The 18875-nt window shown below is 51.1% G+C and overlaps 1 protein-coding gene across 2 annotated transcripts in view; it reads right to left on the bottom strand.

Moving 5' to 3' along the window:
• The window catches only part of MMP17 (matrix metallopeptidase 17), a 68198-nt gene that overhangs the window by 9983 nt on the left and 39340 nt on the right, over positions 1-18875 (bottom strand). The window contains exons 2-6 of one of the 2 annotated variants that reach the window (XM_076352709.1): positions 14526-14658; positions 12459-12585; positions 5229-5512; positions 2044-2220; positions 1810-1909 (exon numbers count right to left, since the gene is read on the bottom strand). In XM_076352709.1, coding sequence (XP_076208824.1) covers positions 1810-1909; positions 2044-2220; positions 5229-5512; positions 12459-12585; positions 14526-14565 — 728 coding nt within the window. In that variant the 5' untranslated portion in view covers positions 14566-14658. Of the gene's footprint in view, positions 1-1809; positions 1910-2043; positions 2221-5228; positions 5513-12458; positions 12586-14525; positions 14659-18875 lie in introns of those variants that run through there. The other variant, XM_076352710.1, reaches the window with a different exon arrangement.

An 18875-nucleotide genomic window follows, 5' to 3' on the forward strand; every position in this document is an offset into this window, starting at 1 on the left:
CAAGCCGCACCTCGCTCCAGCGGCTGGGGACGTTGCTGCTCTGAGGCTGAGCTCCGAAATGCCAGTGAGAGGTGATGGAACTACAAAGCAGAAGGCAGATGAGACCAAACACAGGGAGATGATGCCGCATGCGAGACAATGCCATGTGATATGTGGTGAAAGCCCCCTGGCAAGTCGCAGCTGAGCTACTGAGCTGCTTTTAACAAGGTGGGTGGGAAAGGCACAGAGCATGAAGGACCGAAAGCGCTACGAAGCCCATGTGAGAAATGATGATTGATGGAGGACAAGGAGACAATGCCGTGAACATGCACAGAAAAGCTGCTGTGGGTGACAGGGAAGCATAAATCTAATTTGCTGATAGAAGGGTTGTGCTGGGCTGCCAGCACCAGCTTCACAGCCCTCTTCGGGCACAAAACGACAGACGTGGAGGTGAACCCCGTCCACCCTCCCAGTCACACACGGGGCAGGAAGAAGGGGTTGGCATGAACAAGTTTCCTGCTCTTCCTGCTGCTGGTGCAAGACGATGGTCGCCTACAGCAGCAGGGAGAAATGCTCTCATGCGTCTAGGTCAAAACACGGCCACACAGAGCCCTGTGGACAAGCTCCGTTAGAAGGTACACAGGAAGAAAGAGAACTAATGGCATTCAGCACGTTCAAGGAAAAGGGTTCCTTAGGACCCTCGTAGCCTTTCCGCAACCCCTGGCAGCTGGGACACCTCCACCAAGAGCAGGTGCTCAGCACCTCTGTACTGTGGGCATCACACCCAGCAGGGCAAAGTGGGATGAAGAAGGTGCTGAGGTGGGAAAAGTAACTGCAGCACAGGGATATTTTTTCAAGATTAGATTCTTCTTGGTCCCATTACTGTAGGAATAATCCGACTGTTCGTGCTTCAACCCTGTTATCCCCTCTTTGCAGATGGGGCATCAAGGCACAGAGAGATGAAGTGACTTCCTCAAGGTCACACTCCAGATGGGGGCAGACCAGGAGGTGAAGGTGACCTGCTCCATCTCTGCTGCTCTCACTTGGGGTGTTCCTGGTATCTGGCAAAAATGTGTGTGACCATGAACTCCTGCCTTTTTGTCCAGTGTCCCTTCTTAACTGTTCTGCTGCCCTGGTAGTAAAACAATTTGGTAACTCCAACGTTTATTAATGAGCTAGATCCAGATCTTCCCTTAATGAGGGCACGCTGGTTGCTTGATGATACTCAGTGTAAGCAGTCCTTTGCCGATGCAAACCTGCGTTGGAGTCAGGCTATCGGTCCACTTGTTCCAATATTCACCCCCACAGGTACATTAGGGAGTTGCTCACTGTGGAAAGGTTTAGGTAAGTTATGCTTGCACAATTCAGGATACTGCAGAGGAATTTTGATTAAAATTTCAGCAAGGATGAGTTCACCTAAGGGTGATAGGGACAAATTTCCATTAACACGAGTAAAATTTTGAGTCTTAGGGAAATACAAAGCATTCCAAGACGATACAGAATTTCTGGACATGCCTTGAATGATAAAAATTACCTAAGGGATAGATAGCAACTATCACTTGTTCCTGCTCTTAACCACTTCAGTTGTGGGCTGGCCGGCCGGTCTCCACGCATACTGCTTGAAAAAACCATCTCCTGCGTACGCTGTTGATCAGGAGAGGTGAGGAAGAAGGGGGACTCTGTGTGTGTTTTCCAGAAGACAAGAGGTCCAGAGGGAAATACCAAAGCCAGGGTGAGCAGGCAAGATACTGATGCTTAAGTGGAGCTTCGCAACTACATGTCCTTTGCAGGAACAACAGTGACAGCTGAAAAGAAATGAACTTGACTTACGGGACAGTGGAGCGGTTCTCTGGCAGCTCTGGCAGGATAGGATGGTCATCAGTTTTGCTTACTTCAGGTTTGGCTGTGGGGGACACAGATTCCCTGACTCCTACACATAAAGACAAAGAAGCAGTAGAGCTGTACACCATCCTCCCCACCAGCTCCACTCACCCCAGAAAAGAACTATTCCAGCGTGGGCCAAGGCAGAAATGGGCCATAGCCGGGTGAGGGACACAAACTTACCGTAGAGTTGCCAGATTCGGACTTTGTCCTCGTAAGGTAGGTCATACTTCAGAGGATCCCCCACTGGACCTTGGTAGTAGGGTCTCATGATAGACTCTATGGCAGAGATGTGGGTCAAGCCAATGGCATGGCCAAACTCATGGACGGCTACAGCAAATAGGTCCATCCCATGAGCGTCTGGAAATAAAGACAAAATTGAAATAAAAGTCACTGCATGCTGATTGTATTTTGGGGGTTTGGGCGGGCTGTAAGGGCTCTAAGAGAAGGTGTATGTTGGATAAACTGGGAAAAAAGCTTTGGAATATGTGAAGTTTGAAAACGAAATTTTTCTCCAGTTGGAAAAAGGAGATTGAAGCGTATCACATGAAAATGGAAAGAAAGCCAGACATCAGCCTGCAGTGTGAGTCCTCAGCCCCGCACAGGCTTGGGGATCGCCCCGCTTATTCCCAGACCACTGATGGCACCTGAGAAAGAGCTGGACAAACAGCTGTGACAGTCACCTCGGCACAACCGTCCGTCATCCCCGCTAACTGGAGGTGCAGGAGCTGGGCCAGAGCAGTCATCTCCTGTATCTCACGTCTGCCCTGCAGCAGCTGCAGACACAGTCTTTGTGATGCCCAGAATACCAAATTTCTACAGCCACTAGCCAGAAGCTCGTCTACACCTGCGATAATGAGCAAAGCCATGTGCCAAGGAACTGGTGAACGCCCGGCAGTGCCCACCTGCCCACGGTGCTCTGCTGCTCGGCTGGGCTTTCCCTGCCTGCACAATGCTGGCATCGCACGCTGCTGCCCTGGCCAAATCCACCGCGAACACCTTCCTGCATGCATACAAACGCAGAGCTGTTCACCTGCTCGTCGGCCGCCAACCCTGCTCATCTAACTGCTGCCCTGACAGGGAACGGCAGAAGGGGCAGGTGACCACGTTCAGCTTGTTTCCAGAGGACTTGCCTGTCTTCTCCCCTTCCACGCCTTGTGCTGGCGGGGCTGCAGCTCCAGGGTCTGCTCCTTTAGAAACACTGATCCTCACGCACCACACTGGGCATCAGGGAGACTTTATTGAACATTGATACCTCCCTCTGATGATTTTTTTTCCCTCAGTTGGGCTCTCTCTACTCTATTCTCTTTCTCGAAATTTCCTTATTTGCAATCCAAACCCTAGTGCCTCACACCGCACCCACACACAGACCCATCCTTCTAACGAAGGGTCCTCTCCAGAGCCTCAGACACTCAGGTCAGATCTCAACAGGGGTTAATGTCTGCTTCCAAACCTCCACCACTCCTGCCAAAGCAAAGGAAGAGCTCCCCTCAGGAGCCGTACGGGACTGATCCTGCTCGGTGCACTCCCACCACCCAGCTCCAGACCGGCTGGGTGAAGCACCCGTGCAATTGCTGCCCCTCGCTGCACAGCAATGCCCTGCAGAGCAATACCAGAGGGCGGCAATGATTTTAAGCACGGTTCTTACAAAGATCACGATTGCAAGCATTGTAATAAAAAGGCAGTGAGGTTGGAAAGCCAAGGTCTGCGCAGAGCTCAGGGGAGCCCCACGTTCCCTGAGCCATGCTCGGGGCCAAAGGAGACGTCATGCAGAAGCAGCCGTGGCTGATCCTGCACAGTCCTTTGTGCTCCCCACCGGGCTTGGGGTGTTGAGGGGGGATATTTTTGCTGAATTCTGCTTTTTCCTTGATGACTATTATTTACAGTGTCTGTAAACAGCTGGGATTTTTATAACCTGTGCTGTTTTCCCCGGCACTAGGAGAGAACAAGACATACGCTTTCTGACATTTTAATGCCAAACTGACAACCTTGGGGATATTTTTATATCACCTAGAAGTTGTTATTTTTGAATCACTAGGGAGAACGAAATAAATAAAAGATGAAGCTCGGATAGCTCCAAGACCTTCAAAATAGAGGGCAGTTTTCTCGCCGTCAGGCTCATCCCCTCGTCCCTCGGCGATGCTTGGAGGGATCCTCCCTGCGGGGCTGCCGGCCCTGAGCCCGCTCCTCCACGCGAGCCTGTTTCACAAGGAGTGTTCCCAACCACCAGCCATAAAACAGGCACCACTCCTTACTTCACCACGTAACACATCTGCTACGGCAAGCTACCAGACCTCAGCGCTTGCCTCTGCCCTGTATGTCTGCAAAGCAGAGCTGCTGCTTTTTTTTTCTTCCCCATAAGACATCGGTTGGGGTTCCACAGCGTCATGAACCAAGGAGCAGGTTGAATCCTGAAGAATCAGCCTGTCCGGACCTTTAGCCTTAACACCGGACCTCCTCCAGCACGTCTGGTGAGCACTCCTGCCCACGAACACTCAGTGGGGATGGACGGAGGTCAACCGGTGGGAAGGGAGGCGAGGGGTGGGGAGAAAGACGGTATTAGCTGGTTTCAGAGAAGACAATCAGGTCTAAACAAAATCATTAAGCTGAGGCAGCAGGAGCCTGCTGGGAGGCTGGCGGAGGAGGTGGCGTGACAAGTAAATTAGCAGCTGGCGACTGCAGAGGAGACACTCTGTCAAAACATGCCCGACACGAAGGCTGGGGACCTGATCCCCACAGATGGCTCGCGCAGCTGAGGCACGCTCGCTTCTGAAAGTCCCTCTGCTTATTAAAACTCTGCTCTAGCCAGACGAGATGAAATAAAAGAAAAAAAACCTGTAACTTTTAACCATCCTGGTGTCATGTAATGGACACGAGATGGCAGGAAAAAATCTAGTGTTCACAGGGGGCTTTTTCCCTGCAGACCACAGGGCCCTTTCCAGGCAGGTCAGCTAATAAATATGCTTTAAAAATAGGAAACTGGGGCATGTGGCAAGGAAGCTACCCAAAAGATGGTGAGGTCAGAGAACACAGTCCCCATCCGAGAGCTCCAACAGCTGCACACCCAACCCGTGACCTTCCAAGTCCCAGAAGAAACGGGGACTGGGGGTGGGTGATGGGGAGCTCTGCAACTGCCGATACGATGGGGAGAAACAAGGAGATATCATTGAGGCTTCCAGGAACAAAGAAGGTCCTCGATGCTGGCTGCTGTCGTTTCACTAGCAAGGCTGAATGGGGAACCAGAAGGTGTTGGGACCTGCAAGCACAGGGTGAAGCCGTAGCAGAGACTAAACCGCTCTAGCCACCAGCACAGAAGAGGGGAGCTGGGAGCACATGCATTTGGCTGCAGCTCTCCCACCCCGACATACCTGATGATCGGAAGGTCCAATACTCATCATCGTCAAAATGGGTGTCTCCTGCCGTGTGATGGTCTCCAGGGAAGAAAGCGTGTGCCACTGTCCCACCAGGTCCATCAAAGGGATAGCCATCGTTGTGATCTGCCTTGGAGAAGTCTATCTGGATGTCGGCGTTGTTACCTGCCACTTCGTGGAAATTCAGCGGGGTAATGTCGCTCCAGACCTTCAGGGCGTAGTACATCAGGGCTCGGACTGTGTCGTGGCCCAGGTGGGACTCTTTTGGGAAGGTGCGAACTCTGAAAGAAAGAGGGCAAAAAAGAGGATAGGATAATAGCATAAAAGATCTTCTCTGAGGACCACCAGGAAGGGCTCTGCATGTGCCTGCTGCATCACAGAGCCCCTGCGAGCTCATAGCACACTCCAAAGCGTGCCCACATGCTTTTTAGATGTGCATTTAAGTCTCTGAATCACATCGGTTCCAGAGCTATGAGGATTTCAGAGACTGAGTTTGGGTTCTCTGGAAATACTGAGCCAGTCTTGCCCACCAGAGTGTGAAACACCCCACGGGTATGAAACACAACCAGGATTTGAGTCCTGGTACCTCCCGATCCCGCTGTACCAGGTGGCAGTCAGCCTCAGAGCCACGCTTCATGCACAAACTGCTGTTAATGCCCAGGACTACTACCCTTGCCCAGCCTTGGAAATGCAATGCCATCAGTCCCTTTCCAGAGCTTGCCCATTTCTTTTTTCAAGCTCCCTTTCAGATCTATCAACAATTATTTTCTCACCACTTATTCATTCCAAGCGCAACCCAAATATGCGAAGATTATTGACTTCTGAAGCCTTTGCACCACACACAGGCCCATAAGTTTTCCTGCAACAAGCAGCAGGTCATTCCTCATTCTTATTACACGCACATGGAAATCCAGTAAGGATTTGCTGCCTCCATATATTTCCCAGCATGTCTGCTGGAGGTATAAAATATACTCTGAAACCAGTACACTGCCAGCAATCTCTGAGACTGCAATCCATAACAAGGAGGAAGAGGAAAAGATGCATTTTATGTAAATCACATTCAAAATGCCTCCAGCCTATTGCCTGCAGTAGACGGGCTATCTGATGGAGCACTGTAGTTGAGAAGCTCTTGCCTTGCTTCTTGGTGGAAAAAGCATTGACGAGTGAGGGCTTACAGCACCGCTTCACACATCACAGGGCTATTATGGTTTCTGCGTATCAGCACGGCATCCCTTGGTCCCCGGCTCTGCCTTGCCCTGGAAGAGAAGCCAGGTAGGACGAGCCGTGTGCCGGCGTTTGCCCTGCAGCTGCGTGATTCAAACCTCCCTTTTGGTCTGAGCTGGAACGAAAAGAAGTCAATGTTTCCTGTAAAACCAAACCTTGAAAAAGAATTCCTAATATTGTTGATTTAATAGAGGAGGTGAAAAGACAAAGATGCAACAAGGCACCTTGGCTTCTAAAAGAGTATGTTTAGATAATCTTTCATTGACAATTTTGACAAAAATAAACACACGCCAGGAAAACGTACTGTTGACTGAGTAATAATTGACAAAAACCAATTCTGCTGGAAAATTTCTAGCCAGCTCTACCCCGGTAATAACGGATACTTTATTTCTTGGGTACCAGCACACCAACCAAAGTGTTCATGAAATATTCATGGCTTGACAGATTTTTAAAGGCTGAAGCAACAATTACGATCACCTCACTTGCCCTCCTGCATAATACAGCTGGGAGAGCATCGCTCAGTATTGCACCACTCCCCAGCACCAATGTGAAGTAATGACCTGACTAAACCCCTAGAGATAATTACAGGTGTCAGAAAGCTCTGCCTACGAGTAGTGATTTGGGTACTGGGAGACACCATGGATTAGCGAAGGGGAGTGGGAACGACTTGCTGACTGAGGTTGGGTGCTCTTGCTTTCCCAAATATTTGCATATATCCCATGCCCTCAGAGACACGCAGCCCAAGGTGGGTACCACCTCCTGACCTGGGCAAAACTAGTGAGGGTTGAATCCAGGACAGAACAAAAAGGGACTCATGAGAATGAGCAGAAATCTCACTAACGGTTCCTCTGAAGAGCTTAGGAACCCCACCCTAGAGACGGTGGGAATGAGGTGGGTCGATCAGGCAAAACACATCACAGCCAGATGAGCAAATATCACTCTCATCTACACCTTTGCTATCCCTAAACTATTATGGGCAAAGAAAGACCTTAACTACTAAAACCAAATGACTTGGCATACATGTAGCATCAGATAATCGTAGGACTTCAAACAAAACACACTTGTAAAGAAGACAGCGTGGAGGTACAAACAGTAAGAGCATGGGGTTAGAAAAGACAGTTTTCAGGCAATTTTTAATTTATAGAAGAGACTGTGGCTGGATGTAAACCTCTACAGTACAAAAAAACGGCCACCTGGTTTCCAGATATTCTTTAACTAGGTGTCTTCATCTTCCACAACACTCCTCTGGACTTACTTAAACCCTCTGCTGCTTTAATCTCTACTGAACAAGTCATTATACGTGTAAAACACACCATATTTAGTCCAGGAATTACAACCTGTCTCCAAGATCTTGGTGCCTAGGGCACAGACTCAGATTCAGGGACATCATCTGCTCTTCCCTCCTCAAGCCCCACTCGACCGTGTGAGCTGCTTTCCTTTTCTTTCCCTCCCTTTCCAGCTGTAGAATGAGGATAATAAATCTGATCTCCCTCGTAAAAGGACTGTGGATGAAAAGCCCTGCCTAAAGAGACAAACATTATTAACATTCATCCCAACCCCTGACTCCAGAAACATTGGATTAAGGCAGAAACAGTATCAATACTTATTTTGCTTCTTATAAAAGGTCCTGCACCTCTGAGCTGACCCACATTTTATTAGCATGCTGCAGGTCTAAGTGAAAAATCCCCCATCCTTTATTCACTACCGTCGTTGTTTTTCAAGAGAATCCCATCAGGGTTTTTCAATTCAGCATCTGATTTGGTTGCCGGAGCTCTGCTAATTGTTTTCAATGAGATTAGAACAAGCCTATTATGCCGATAGGATGTTCGTTGGCGTTGTGCTACCCAGTTCCACTGAAAAGGAGGCACATTTCTAACATCATGCAGAAGCACAGAGGACTAAATGAGCTTCCTCCCACCTTGATTATTATTATTTGTAGTAAATGGTGCTTAGGTACCCAGCGGAGAGCAGCGCTCCTTCTTGGATGTTAATCCCTCCTGAGACTCCCCTTACAGAGCTCCAATCGCGGGCAAAAGCCTGATGTGAGTAATTGGAGAGAAACCTCTCTTGGCTCCTGCCAAGCCACTGGGAAGGTGATGAGGACTGGGCTGCTCAGTCCCCGTCCGGCCACCCCACCAACGCGGCCCCGAGTTCCCCGCAAGGCCACGCGCTGGGACCCCCAGGGACATCTGTCCCCGCGGCAGATGAGGCAACATCAGCCGTGCCGCTTGAACCAGCGGCTGCCGAGCAGTACACGGTTGTAAGTGGCACAACTGGACGCCGAGGAGAACATCTCCGCTCTGCTTTTAGGGCTCACCCAGGCGTCAACACCGCCACGGAGACAAATGAAAGCTGACTTTCACCCGGCTGCTGCCGGTCCTTCACATGTCCCCCGAGTCCCATCCCAAAGAGATTTTGGGTCCAAGCTGGTTAATAAGTAGAGGCCAGAGAGGGCTGATCTGCCTCTGTTCACGACTGAGGGGCACCCACACCAATGGTTACTTTGATTGTCTTACAATCAAAGTCTTGTTACAAAGACAAAAGTGGAAGAGTATTAGTGATGTATGAGAAATCAATTGCTGGTTAATGAAAGCATTCCTTCACCTTCTGCAGCCCTGAAACCACAGAGAAATAAAATAAATGCTGATAACTACCAAACACAGCAGGCTAAGGATTGCCTGATAAACCCAAATTGATTTTTCTGGCGGGGGGAAGAGGGGACAGTTGAAAGGGTGGATGCTTGCTGCCGTGGCAAAGGTGCTTTCCCAGCCACCCAGAGCCACCCACAGCACAAGCCGTGGCACGGCAGCCCCGATTCGGTGCTACCCCGACACTGCCGCAACACCCCAATGCCACAGGATGAAAGCAGTGGGGTTGTTGTGACAGCCCTAAAGCAGCTCCTGCCCCCCTCGGGCATCTGTCACCCCCAGGCAACGGGGGGCACAGCTGCCTGCGACCAGCTGGGCTTGGGCTGGGAGGCCCCCATGGTGGATGCCACCGATTAGAAGAGGAAAGCGGGAGGATCAGTCCGTCACGGGGCCGGGAGCGTGGTACTGGGGGTTATCCCGGTTGCACACCTTTGCCCAGCGGTACCTGCCCGGCAGCCGCCCCTCCGTGCCTCAGTAAGTCCACATCTCAGCTCAGGCGGCGGCACACCTCCGCTGCGGGTGGGCTCAGGATGCTCCCAGCGATGGCGGGCAGCGACTGACAGACGCCACTGCTCCCCTGCCGCCTGCATTTGCTCCAGCTCCAGCACCCCGCGTCCTGAGCATCGCAGTTTCAAAGACTGCAGCTTTGATGAAGTGGCACCAGGGACTCGTCCTTAACTAAAGATGGATGAAAGTCAGCTCAGTTCAGCACCGGGCTGAGATTTCAGCAAGAAAAAACCTGGGAAATTTAGAAAGCTGAGCTTTGGCAGCTTCCCCCTGCCCCAGGGAGTTCAAAGCACGCAGAGAGGGAGCACGGCCCTAACGCTGCATTTCCCATGACTGCAAGGAGACGGCGAGCGCTCGGGAGGAGACAGAGATGCCGGCTGTCTCCCTTCTGCGGGGCATAACCAGAAGCAATAAAGCAAAATTAGCAAAAGAAAAACCAGGTTGCAAACGCGAGGGGAAACTCGCTGCAGGCAGCTCCCGGCGCCGACGCCAGCAGAGGGCATCCGCAGCACGCCACTCCCCGCACCCCGCTCCGGCCGCATCCCAAATCTATCCCACTGCCACCTCATCAGCTTACCAAGTGCCCTGGTACCTACGTACAATGCAGAAAAAATAAAATAATAATAATAATAATAATAAAAATCTCATGAAAAGAAGATTTATATGCTGTAATATCCCGGAAACTTCCCATGGAGATGAGGCACAGAAGACCGTGTGTGTCTGACGCTGTACCAGGATGCTCTGACGCTGTACTGGGATGCTCTGACGCTGTACCAGGATGCTCTGACGCTGTACCGGGATGCTCTGACGCTGTACCGGGATGCTCTGACGCTGTACCGCGGGCTGTGCAGGATGCAGCCTGTACTTTTTTGCTCCCTGAGCCCTCCAGTCCCACAGGCTGGCTGTACTCAAGAGTAAAAAGAAGAAACCTGAGCAACCTGCATGCCTATAAAATTTTGTTTGCCAAACGCTGCCTTCTCCATCAGTGCAGGCGCCTATCCTGAGATCATCCTTTCATGCAGCTTTGCTTACCCGTTTATTCCAGCCTTGCAATTGTCCAGGTTTTTCTTCAATTTTCAAATGCATGGCATCCTAGAATGTGGTTTTGTTTTCTTTTTTTAAAATCTTCAATCAATGTGTGAAAGGTAAGCGTGTAAAACTTTATCTCTATTGGCAGGTTTTCACGGCAGTTTCAAAAAAGCTATTTTAATCTCAAGTGCTGGATGTAAATACTGCGTTGGAGTTTCTGTAATGCTATAGCCTTCTGCTGGCTTATACAATGTCCAGTTATAAAATACAGCCCTTTCTTAAACAAAAGCCACGGTCTTGGAAAGGATCAAAGAATAAAAAGCAGAAATGAGTTTGTCGGGAGATGGATTTTTTTATGCCATACATATAAAATCATCTCAGACCTAAACCCCTTTTTATGGCAATCTTTGCTGCAGCCGCAGTTTCCAAAGGGGTGGGAGGCGGGGGGTATCCCGGGGCTGCGTCCACCGGAACAGCCTGACCCCGTCCCCCCCTCCACGCTTCACTCCGGCCTGGGACTGCGGACGCTGTGCCAGCACGGCCGGAGCCCTGGTGGTACCTGCAGCACTGGGCTCCTGACCGTGCCGCCCGGCCACCGCGCCTGCCCCGCCGCGGGACGTACCTCGGGTTTGTCCAGCCCAGCTTTGCTCAGAGGAGCTGCCGAGGTCAGGGCTGTGCACAAGCCATGCCCCCCCCCCGCACTGGCTCTGGCAGCTCACAGGACATCAGGGCAGGTTTTATTGTTTCACCCAAAGGGAATTTTTTCCCTCTCTGAAATATAAAGTTTATTCCTCTTACCCATCAAGATGGGGCTGGCCGACAGGGGGACAGGCTGAGCTTTTATAACGTGGGCCACTCCGCGACGAGAAGCCATCCATTAGCCAAAATTGTTTCTTACTGAAGCTGAATTATGTTTATCTTTTCTGAAAATAAGGTCTCAGGGGGATGTGCTGGAACATGCACCAAATCCCTGAAAAGGCCACGGTTTCAACACATGCCAACAGCGACAGCCAAGTCGAGATTTGTTACTGCAGTGGGAGGTGGACTCGCCCTAGGGACTATGTCAGGATCAAAAAGAAGCTTATTAAGAAAGAGATCTCTCCATAGCATCCACATGCATTTTCAGGATAGTACGAGCATCTCATGGTGCTCACCCTTCTTCAGCGTTCTTGGAGGAACAATTGCTGCAGCATACGGGCCTTCGAGGGAGGAAAAATGAGTCCCAAAAAGCACAAGTCTTGGTGGGACAGGGATCAGCTTGTTTGCCAACCCTCACCTGCAGCGTGACTGCAGGGCGCTCTGGAAGTTGGACCTGAAATTCTGCGTGTCGCAGGCTCAGCGTGACCCACACGCATCGCTCCCTGACGTCAAGGGGAAAAATACTCCCCTGTGGCAAGGGCTAGGAGAAAAAAAGTGACTCTATTACCCAGAAAATGCCCCCAACCCTTGGGCTCAGGTGGGGCAAGAGAAGCAGCCCGATCTGTGCTGAGCCAAGTCTGTGGCAGCTGCTTGAGAGAGCGCAAAGTCCCAATGAACTCAAGAGAAATGATGCTCTAACTGCTGCACTGCAGCAAAAAGCTCCCAGCTAATCTGCCAGCCAAAACCACAGTTCCCAGCCGATGGCCGAGTGGGACCAGAAAGTCAAGGCTGGGATTGGCAGGAGAAGAGTTTAAAGAAATAGTCTGTGGAGTCCTAGGAGCACGGAGGAACACGTTTTAGAACATCACCCTAAAACCCATCACAAAGCCGTACTTAGCCCAGGTCTGCGTGGGACCAGCCCTTTGCTGCAACATTTCAATAGGGGAGGATGAATTCCTACCGCCAAGACAAGTTCCTTTTGCTCCACTTGGTGACAGCCTGCGTGAATCGCTTCCTCCTGGCCTCCGCGGCGGCGAGGTCGGGCAGAGAGCAGCGAGGGGTCTTCATCAGCTCCAGCGTGGCTTCATCTAGGGTTAGGGGAAAAAAAAAAAAATAGAAATCATGGGAATGGTGGGCTAAGAAATCCCAGGGCGGACAGGGAGATGGGAAGGGAAGTGCTGAGGATGCAGCAGCGGAGCAAGAGGCAATGCCCAAGAGCCCACTGGAGCACGGCACCGGCCCCAGCATCACTTGTGGTGACACCCATGGGCGCTGAGCCCCCTCCGTGCCACGGCTGCACCCACCACCAGCAGCAGTTCCTGCTGAAAGCCCATTTCTTCAAAGCAGCCACCAGCTGGGGCTGCCAGGAGGTAAGGGGAGATGACATCCCGCGGCCGGGGGGGGTGGGGGTTAGCTCTGCTGTTAGTGTCAATGGACAGTTTTACCGATTTCGGGAGAAAACGCAGCAGGTTACCTCTTGCGTGACACTTTACAGATCTTGAAAGCTTGTGTGGAAAACCACCTGTGGCTGGCTTTGATTATATTTTAAAACATAAATTTTTAATTATTTTGTTTTATTCTCTCTTGATGAGTTTCCCATTATTCCCCTGGCAAAGCAGAGAGACGTTCGCATGTAAATAAACTATATCTCTGTTCAGCTAGGAGCTCATTTGGAAAATGTTCATATTCCTTCTTATTTATTTTTAAAACTGCATGAAACCTTAAAGCCCCTGTTCTCATCTGCTGGAAGGCAGACAAGTTGTTCGTCCACCCTTTTTCCATGCTGGCTTTACCCTTTAACACTTTGTATTCAGGCGCAAACCCACATCTGTGACCTGTCCCGGGCAGCCCCCCAGGCCTGTTTCAAACACCCCCTCCAAAAATGAAAACGCAAATGCACTCGAAAGGCCATCATTGCTCTCGGGCCTCCTGCAGCTTGTGATAAGGTGGAAGAAAAATAATTGCATGCGCTCAGTTAAGAGCGGAGAGGGAAAGTCCCGGCTGATGGGACGCGGCCAGCGGCTGCTCAGGCAGCAGCTGCTCTGAGGGACCGGCGGAGGGTGGCCGGGGTGCCGGGATGGACAGAGACCAGCCTGCTAATTAGCAGCCTCTCGTTAATTCTGTCCCGAGCAGCGGAAGCAAGCTGGCCACGTGGCGGGAGGTCGCGGCCGCACGTCAGGGAGGGAGGGGAGAAGAGCAGACAGGCGCCCTTCCGAGGGCCGGGATAATGCTGGCTTTCTCCTTCCCTCAATGAGGACACTGAGAGGAACGACCCCGGCCATGCCGGGGAACTTGTGTCGCGTCAGCCTGGCCTTGGACTGCTCCCTCCCAGCCAGAAGTAGCTGCCACGTCAGGCAGAAGCCACCCGTCGCCCTGCCCCGCTGGCCGCCAGAGTCGCCGGGCTCTCAGCTGGCCGGGGGCGACCGGGGGGGTGCCCGGAGCCGCTGCGGCTCGGCGAGAGCCAAGGGGGCCCTCGCCAGCTCCGCAGACACCTCGTGGCTCTACGCGCCGTGGGCAGGAGCGAGCAGCGCTGGGGTGATGCGACACCATCTTCCTCCCTCCCCTGCGCTGTGCCCCAGCAGTGAAGAAACCAGAATATCTACATATAGAAACTGGGAGGCTTAATCAGGATTTTTGTTCAAGTCAATGTGATGCTGCAATTAAGGCTTTGAACAGGACAACCCATCAGCCTTAGTTTCTCTGTCTTTTTTTTTCCCTGTCTTTTTTTTCTTTCTTTTTTTTTTTGTTTTTGAGCACACCAAGAGCTATTTTAAGCTGTTTTAAGCATGACGGGAACCCCAAGGGTGTGTGGGTCTGGTGAAATAATTGCTTGCCTCAGGTTCTTGAAAGTACAAAGCAACAAAGCACCTGAGCCATGTAATTACTCTTACAGCTGCAAACTGGGCTGTATGTTACACCCGCGTGAGGTTTTCCTGGAGATGATGCTACTCCACAACGCAGCGCCAAGTCCCCTCTCCTCCCCGGATCTGCGAGGAGCCATCCCCCCAAGGGCTCATGGGCCACTGACCTAGGACACCCGTCGCCTCGAGCCCCCCGAACCGCTGCATGGCAGTGATGGCCTTGGTGAGCTCCTCCTGCGTCTGCAGTTGTCCTGTGACAGGATCCGGAGGAGGCAGATACCCAAATTTTGTCAGCCAGTCCTGTGAAACAAGGAGAAGGGGGGATGAGAAAAGGAAAGGAAAGAAATATAGACACAGGGAAAGATGCTCCGAAGGTCCCATCCATTCTGCTTGGAAATACTTTTCCCATTTACATGTTTATACCCGGCTTCCCCATCGAACTGCGTGGTCTCTGCTAACAAATGGACGTGTCAGGATGGATCCGTACACATCACTTCAGTAATGGGATCCGGCGACCTTCACGCATTCCAAGGGCGACATCTAATCTTCCCACCGGGCTGCAGACCACCTTTGACAGCGGCGGCAGCGCAGCCCCAACCCGAGGGTCACACAGGCGCCTTTGATTCTCCCCTCGGACACGGGCAGCTCTTAGGGAAAACTGTTGCAGAGCTGAGTGCAAGGAGAAGGGAACAAAACTGCCTGTCACGAGGGCCGGGCACTGCCGCCTCCACTGGGACCTCACCCCCGGTGGGAGCCCACGGGGGCCTTGGGGAGGGTCCCCGGGTCCGATGGAGGAACCTCGCTGACCTCCGGCCGAGGCTGCAGAGCAGCTGGGTTTTGCCCAACTTTGTCTCGGTCGCACCTCTCCGACCGTATGTGCTGTGCTTTAAACTTTCTGCTGTCCCCCGTGGGCGCCACAGTAAGGTCACAGCTTCCCACGAGGGGTGAGAGGAGGGGACCTTTCCTCCTCCCTGCCGGCGCGGGGAACACCTCCGTGGCCAAGCGCCCTCTGCAAGTCCCCCCGTGTCCCCATGCCGGCACGAGCGGGCTATGCCCACTCTCCCGGGTCCCTTCAGCCAACCTGCTGCAATGCCATCAAACCGCTGCGACATTAATCAACCCGCTGCGACCTCCTGCTGCTTTCCAGTCCAGGCATTGCCAGGGTGGCTGAGCTTTGGGACGACAATGCATTAAGGATGACAACAGCTTGGCAGAGGCTCCCTTCACCTGATGGAGACGAGCCGGGACATGGGGACGAGGACAACCCTGCAGTCCAAGTCCCCTCAATGCACCCCGATGGCTTGAGGGTGGCTTGTTTTACCTCGACCTTCACAACTTCAGGATTTTGACTGGAAACAAACCCAACCATGAAGTCTCTGACAGAGAGTCTCCTGGCGGTTTCCCAGTGGTGCCATCACCCTCCTACCACGACAGGGAGGGGCACGGGGACAGGGAGCAGAGGAAAACCCTGCAACAGCCTTCCCCTAAAATTTGGCCAACATCAAAAAGTCGCTCCGGGTGATTGATGGACCTCGTCATTTAAAAAAAAAAAAAAAAATACATAAATGGATTTTTAAAAAAAAAACCCACTGTAAGAACATCAGGTTTCTTAACTTTGGATTATTTGTTCAAGGGGATAAATCAGCAGAGTTGTGCTCACCCCAGCAGAACCAGAAATGCCAGGACTGGCTTGATGGTGAAGCTGAAACCTCAGTCACTCGCAGCCCCCAACAGGACCGACTGATTTATTCAAGAAGAGAAATAAATGGCTTTTCTCTCTGTGCCCTCCTCTCCAGCATTTCCACATGCCCTGGTTTAACCATCTCGCCGCCAGCTGCCTTAAAGCATTTAGAGCCAGGCATGAGTATCTCTACCCCCAGAAAGCATCGGGGACCTGTGAAACACCCGCACGTCCCTCTTCGCCAAAGCCTAAGCAAACACGGCCACGAGCCAGCGATCCCCCTGCCATGGGCACCGCATTAAGCCCAAGGCCACTATTTGGTAGGAATTTGTCTTTCAAAGGACAATACGTTTTTATGAAGATCTTTCGCTTCCTCTTTTCAGCCTAAAACTGATGAAAAAAATGCCATAAATCTCATTCCTACAACTGCTTTTTAAGTATCTTGTGAATTATCTTTCTAAATCCTTTCTTACCTTCCTTCTCGCTCCCCTGCCCTACCTCGGCAGAAGGATCAGCGAAGAATAATAATACTGTATGCAGGGAATGCCAGAAACACCTACCCTCTATTTTCTTTATCTGTATCAAAGAAACACTGAGCTATTGAGCCTCTTGAAGACTGATATTGATCTAAACTTCCACTGCGGTCAATACGCCTCAAATTTATTGTAGTCAGATTAGTGCCAAAAGTCGGTACCTGCTTATTGCTACAATCTGAATGTCTCAGCTCAGTGTCACCCACAGCGGCCACCTCGAATGCCACAGCATCCCCAGCCCCTCTCTGGCAAGCCCAATTAAACAATTTCACACTTACAGAGCTTTACGACGGATCTCCCCACGCTTGGTGTGGCTCTCCATTGGGGAGCATGGTCTCCTGTGCCGGGTTTCTCACCGGCAGTTCACTTCCCTCCTCACCCTCCTTCACAGTTGCCTTATTTTAGTGGGAGGGTGTGTTATTATAGCCAGATAAAGCAGCTTATCTGGCCATTTCTTGTTGCTTAATGCAACTCCATTAGCCACCACCTTGCTAGGAGCGCGTTAGCATCGTCACAGCCTTCCCTCACCATCAGGCTGAAGGCCAGGCCAAGCGCTCTCTCTTCTTCTCCCTGCTCCTATTTGTCCCTTTGCATAGCAAAAACATTTGTGACAGAAATTAGAGATACAATTTGCCCCTGATTGTTCATGAGAAATCAGCTGTGACACAGGGCTCGGCAGCCGGCCCATCAATTGCCGAGGATGGTGGGGTTTAATTTAGTTTTTTCCCCGGCCATGGAGACAGTGTCATTTATCCTCTAATGACAGCGGAGCCACTGCTACACCGATGTACGCAGCTCAGCTTTGCTCGGGCCCTCCTGGAGAAGGAGGTGGCAGCAAAAGGCTGGGGAAAGCAAAGGCACGGGGAGATCCAGCAAAGATCCTGCTGACCTCCTCTCTTCCTTAACCCAAAGGGACAGAAAAAGCACAAACACAAGTGGATACCCCAGAGCAAACGGGGAGCTCCCGAAAGAAAAGACAGAAGGGACGGGCAGATATCACAAGTCCTTCACCTGATCTACCTTGCAAGCATTGATGTTCCTGCATGTGATTTTTCATCTAGACCATCATGTTTGTCATGCCTTACTCAGGTTCCCCATGATTTTATAGACCTCTGTGATACCGCTCTCATTCATCTCTTTTCCAGTGTGTGGGTTCTGGCTGGTTTCCTCTCTTCTTGTGAGCAAAGCCGATCCATAATATTGAACTTTCACATTCCACCTTTGCTGTAGCAGAAAATTTCATTAGGGAAAATGCAGCTGGACTTGGAGATGAGAAAGACCAGCAGGAATTGTCTGGCTAATTATCTGTGTGCCCCGTGAAAGCTTTTCAGATATTTTCTTGTCCTTAATTATGACAAAAACTAAACTTATGAACTTCCATAAAAGAAAAACATGAAAACATTTTCCACTGAGATAACTTCAACATGTTCCCTTCTTAATGCCACTTTTTTTTTTTAAAATTAAAAAACCCTTTTTTTCTCCAACTTTCATTAGCTTAAAATGTTTAAATGAAATAGTGGTTCGAGCCGAATGCTAAAATTCTTTGAACATATTTCTTGCCTGAGTTGGCATGATAAGAACTTTTCCTTAAAAATGTGCTGCATTAAATAAATTGACCTAATCCCATGAGAAGATTCAGCTTCAGCAACTCCCTATTTTAAGAGGAAAAAAAATTGCTTCACTAAAAAATTCAGATTGAGCCCACGTCTGACCATCTTCCAGCTCCGAGACGAGCTGGGAACGAGCACGGCTTCACTACATAGCTCATGCCATGGCCTGGGGTATGTACCTCGGTCTGGGGCTCGCGGGATCCCAGCTCAGTTTTTGTGGGAATCACCTCGTTGTGTCTCTAGCCCCCAATTCCTAATCTATAAAATACTTTAATGGTATTTCCTGGTCTTCCATCTACTGGTCCTGTCTGCTCACACCGGGAACTCTTTGGGGCGGTCCATCCCCTGCTGTGCTTTACCCCAACCACGGGGGCTGCCGGGCCGGACCCAGCCGACGTGTTTCACTGCCATCACCAAAAGTGGACCCTTCTTCCCCAAAAGTGGACTTCTGCCCCGGTGCTGGGAGTTAGCAAAGATGGGGCTGGGGAAAGCTGGAGGGACCGAGCCAAGTCCATGATGAATCTTCTGATCCAGCTCCGCCACCGAGCAATGCAGAATGAAAGGCTTCCCGTTGTGCTCAGGGCCAGGAAAAAAAAGAAAGAGAAAAGAAAAAAAGGAAGAACTGCATGCCTGGCAAAAACGTCCAAAGACGTCCATCCATCTGCACCGCCCCTCCACCGCGCCGGATAAACA

Source organism: Aptenodytes patagonicus, chromosome 15 (assembly GCF_965638725.1).
Source record: "Aptenodytes patagonicus chromosome 15, bAptPat1.pri.cur, whole genome shotgun sequence".
Taxonomy (NCBI): Eukaryota; Metazoa; Chordata; class Aves; order Sphenisciformes; family Spheniscidae; genus Aptenodytes; species Aptenodytes patagonicus.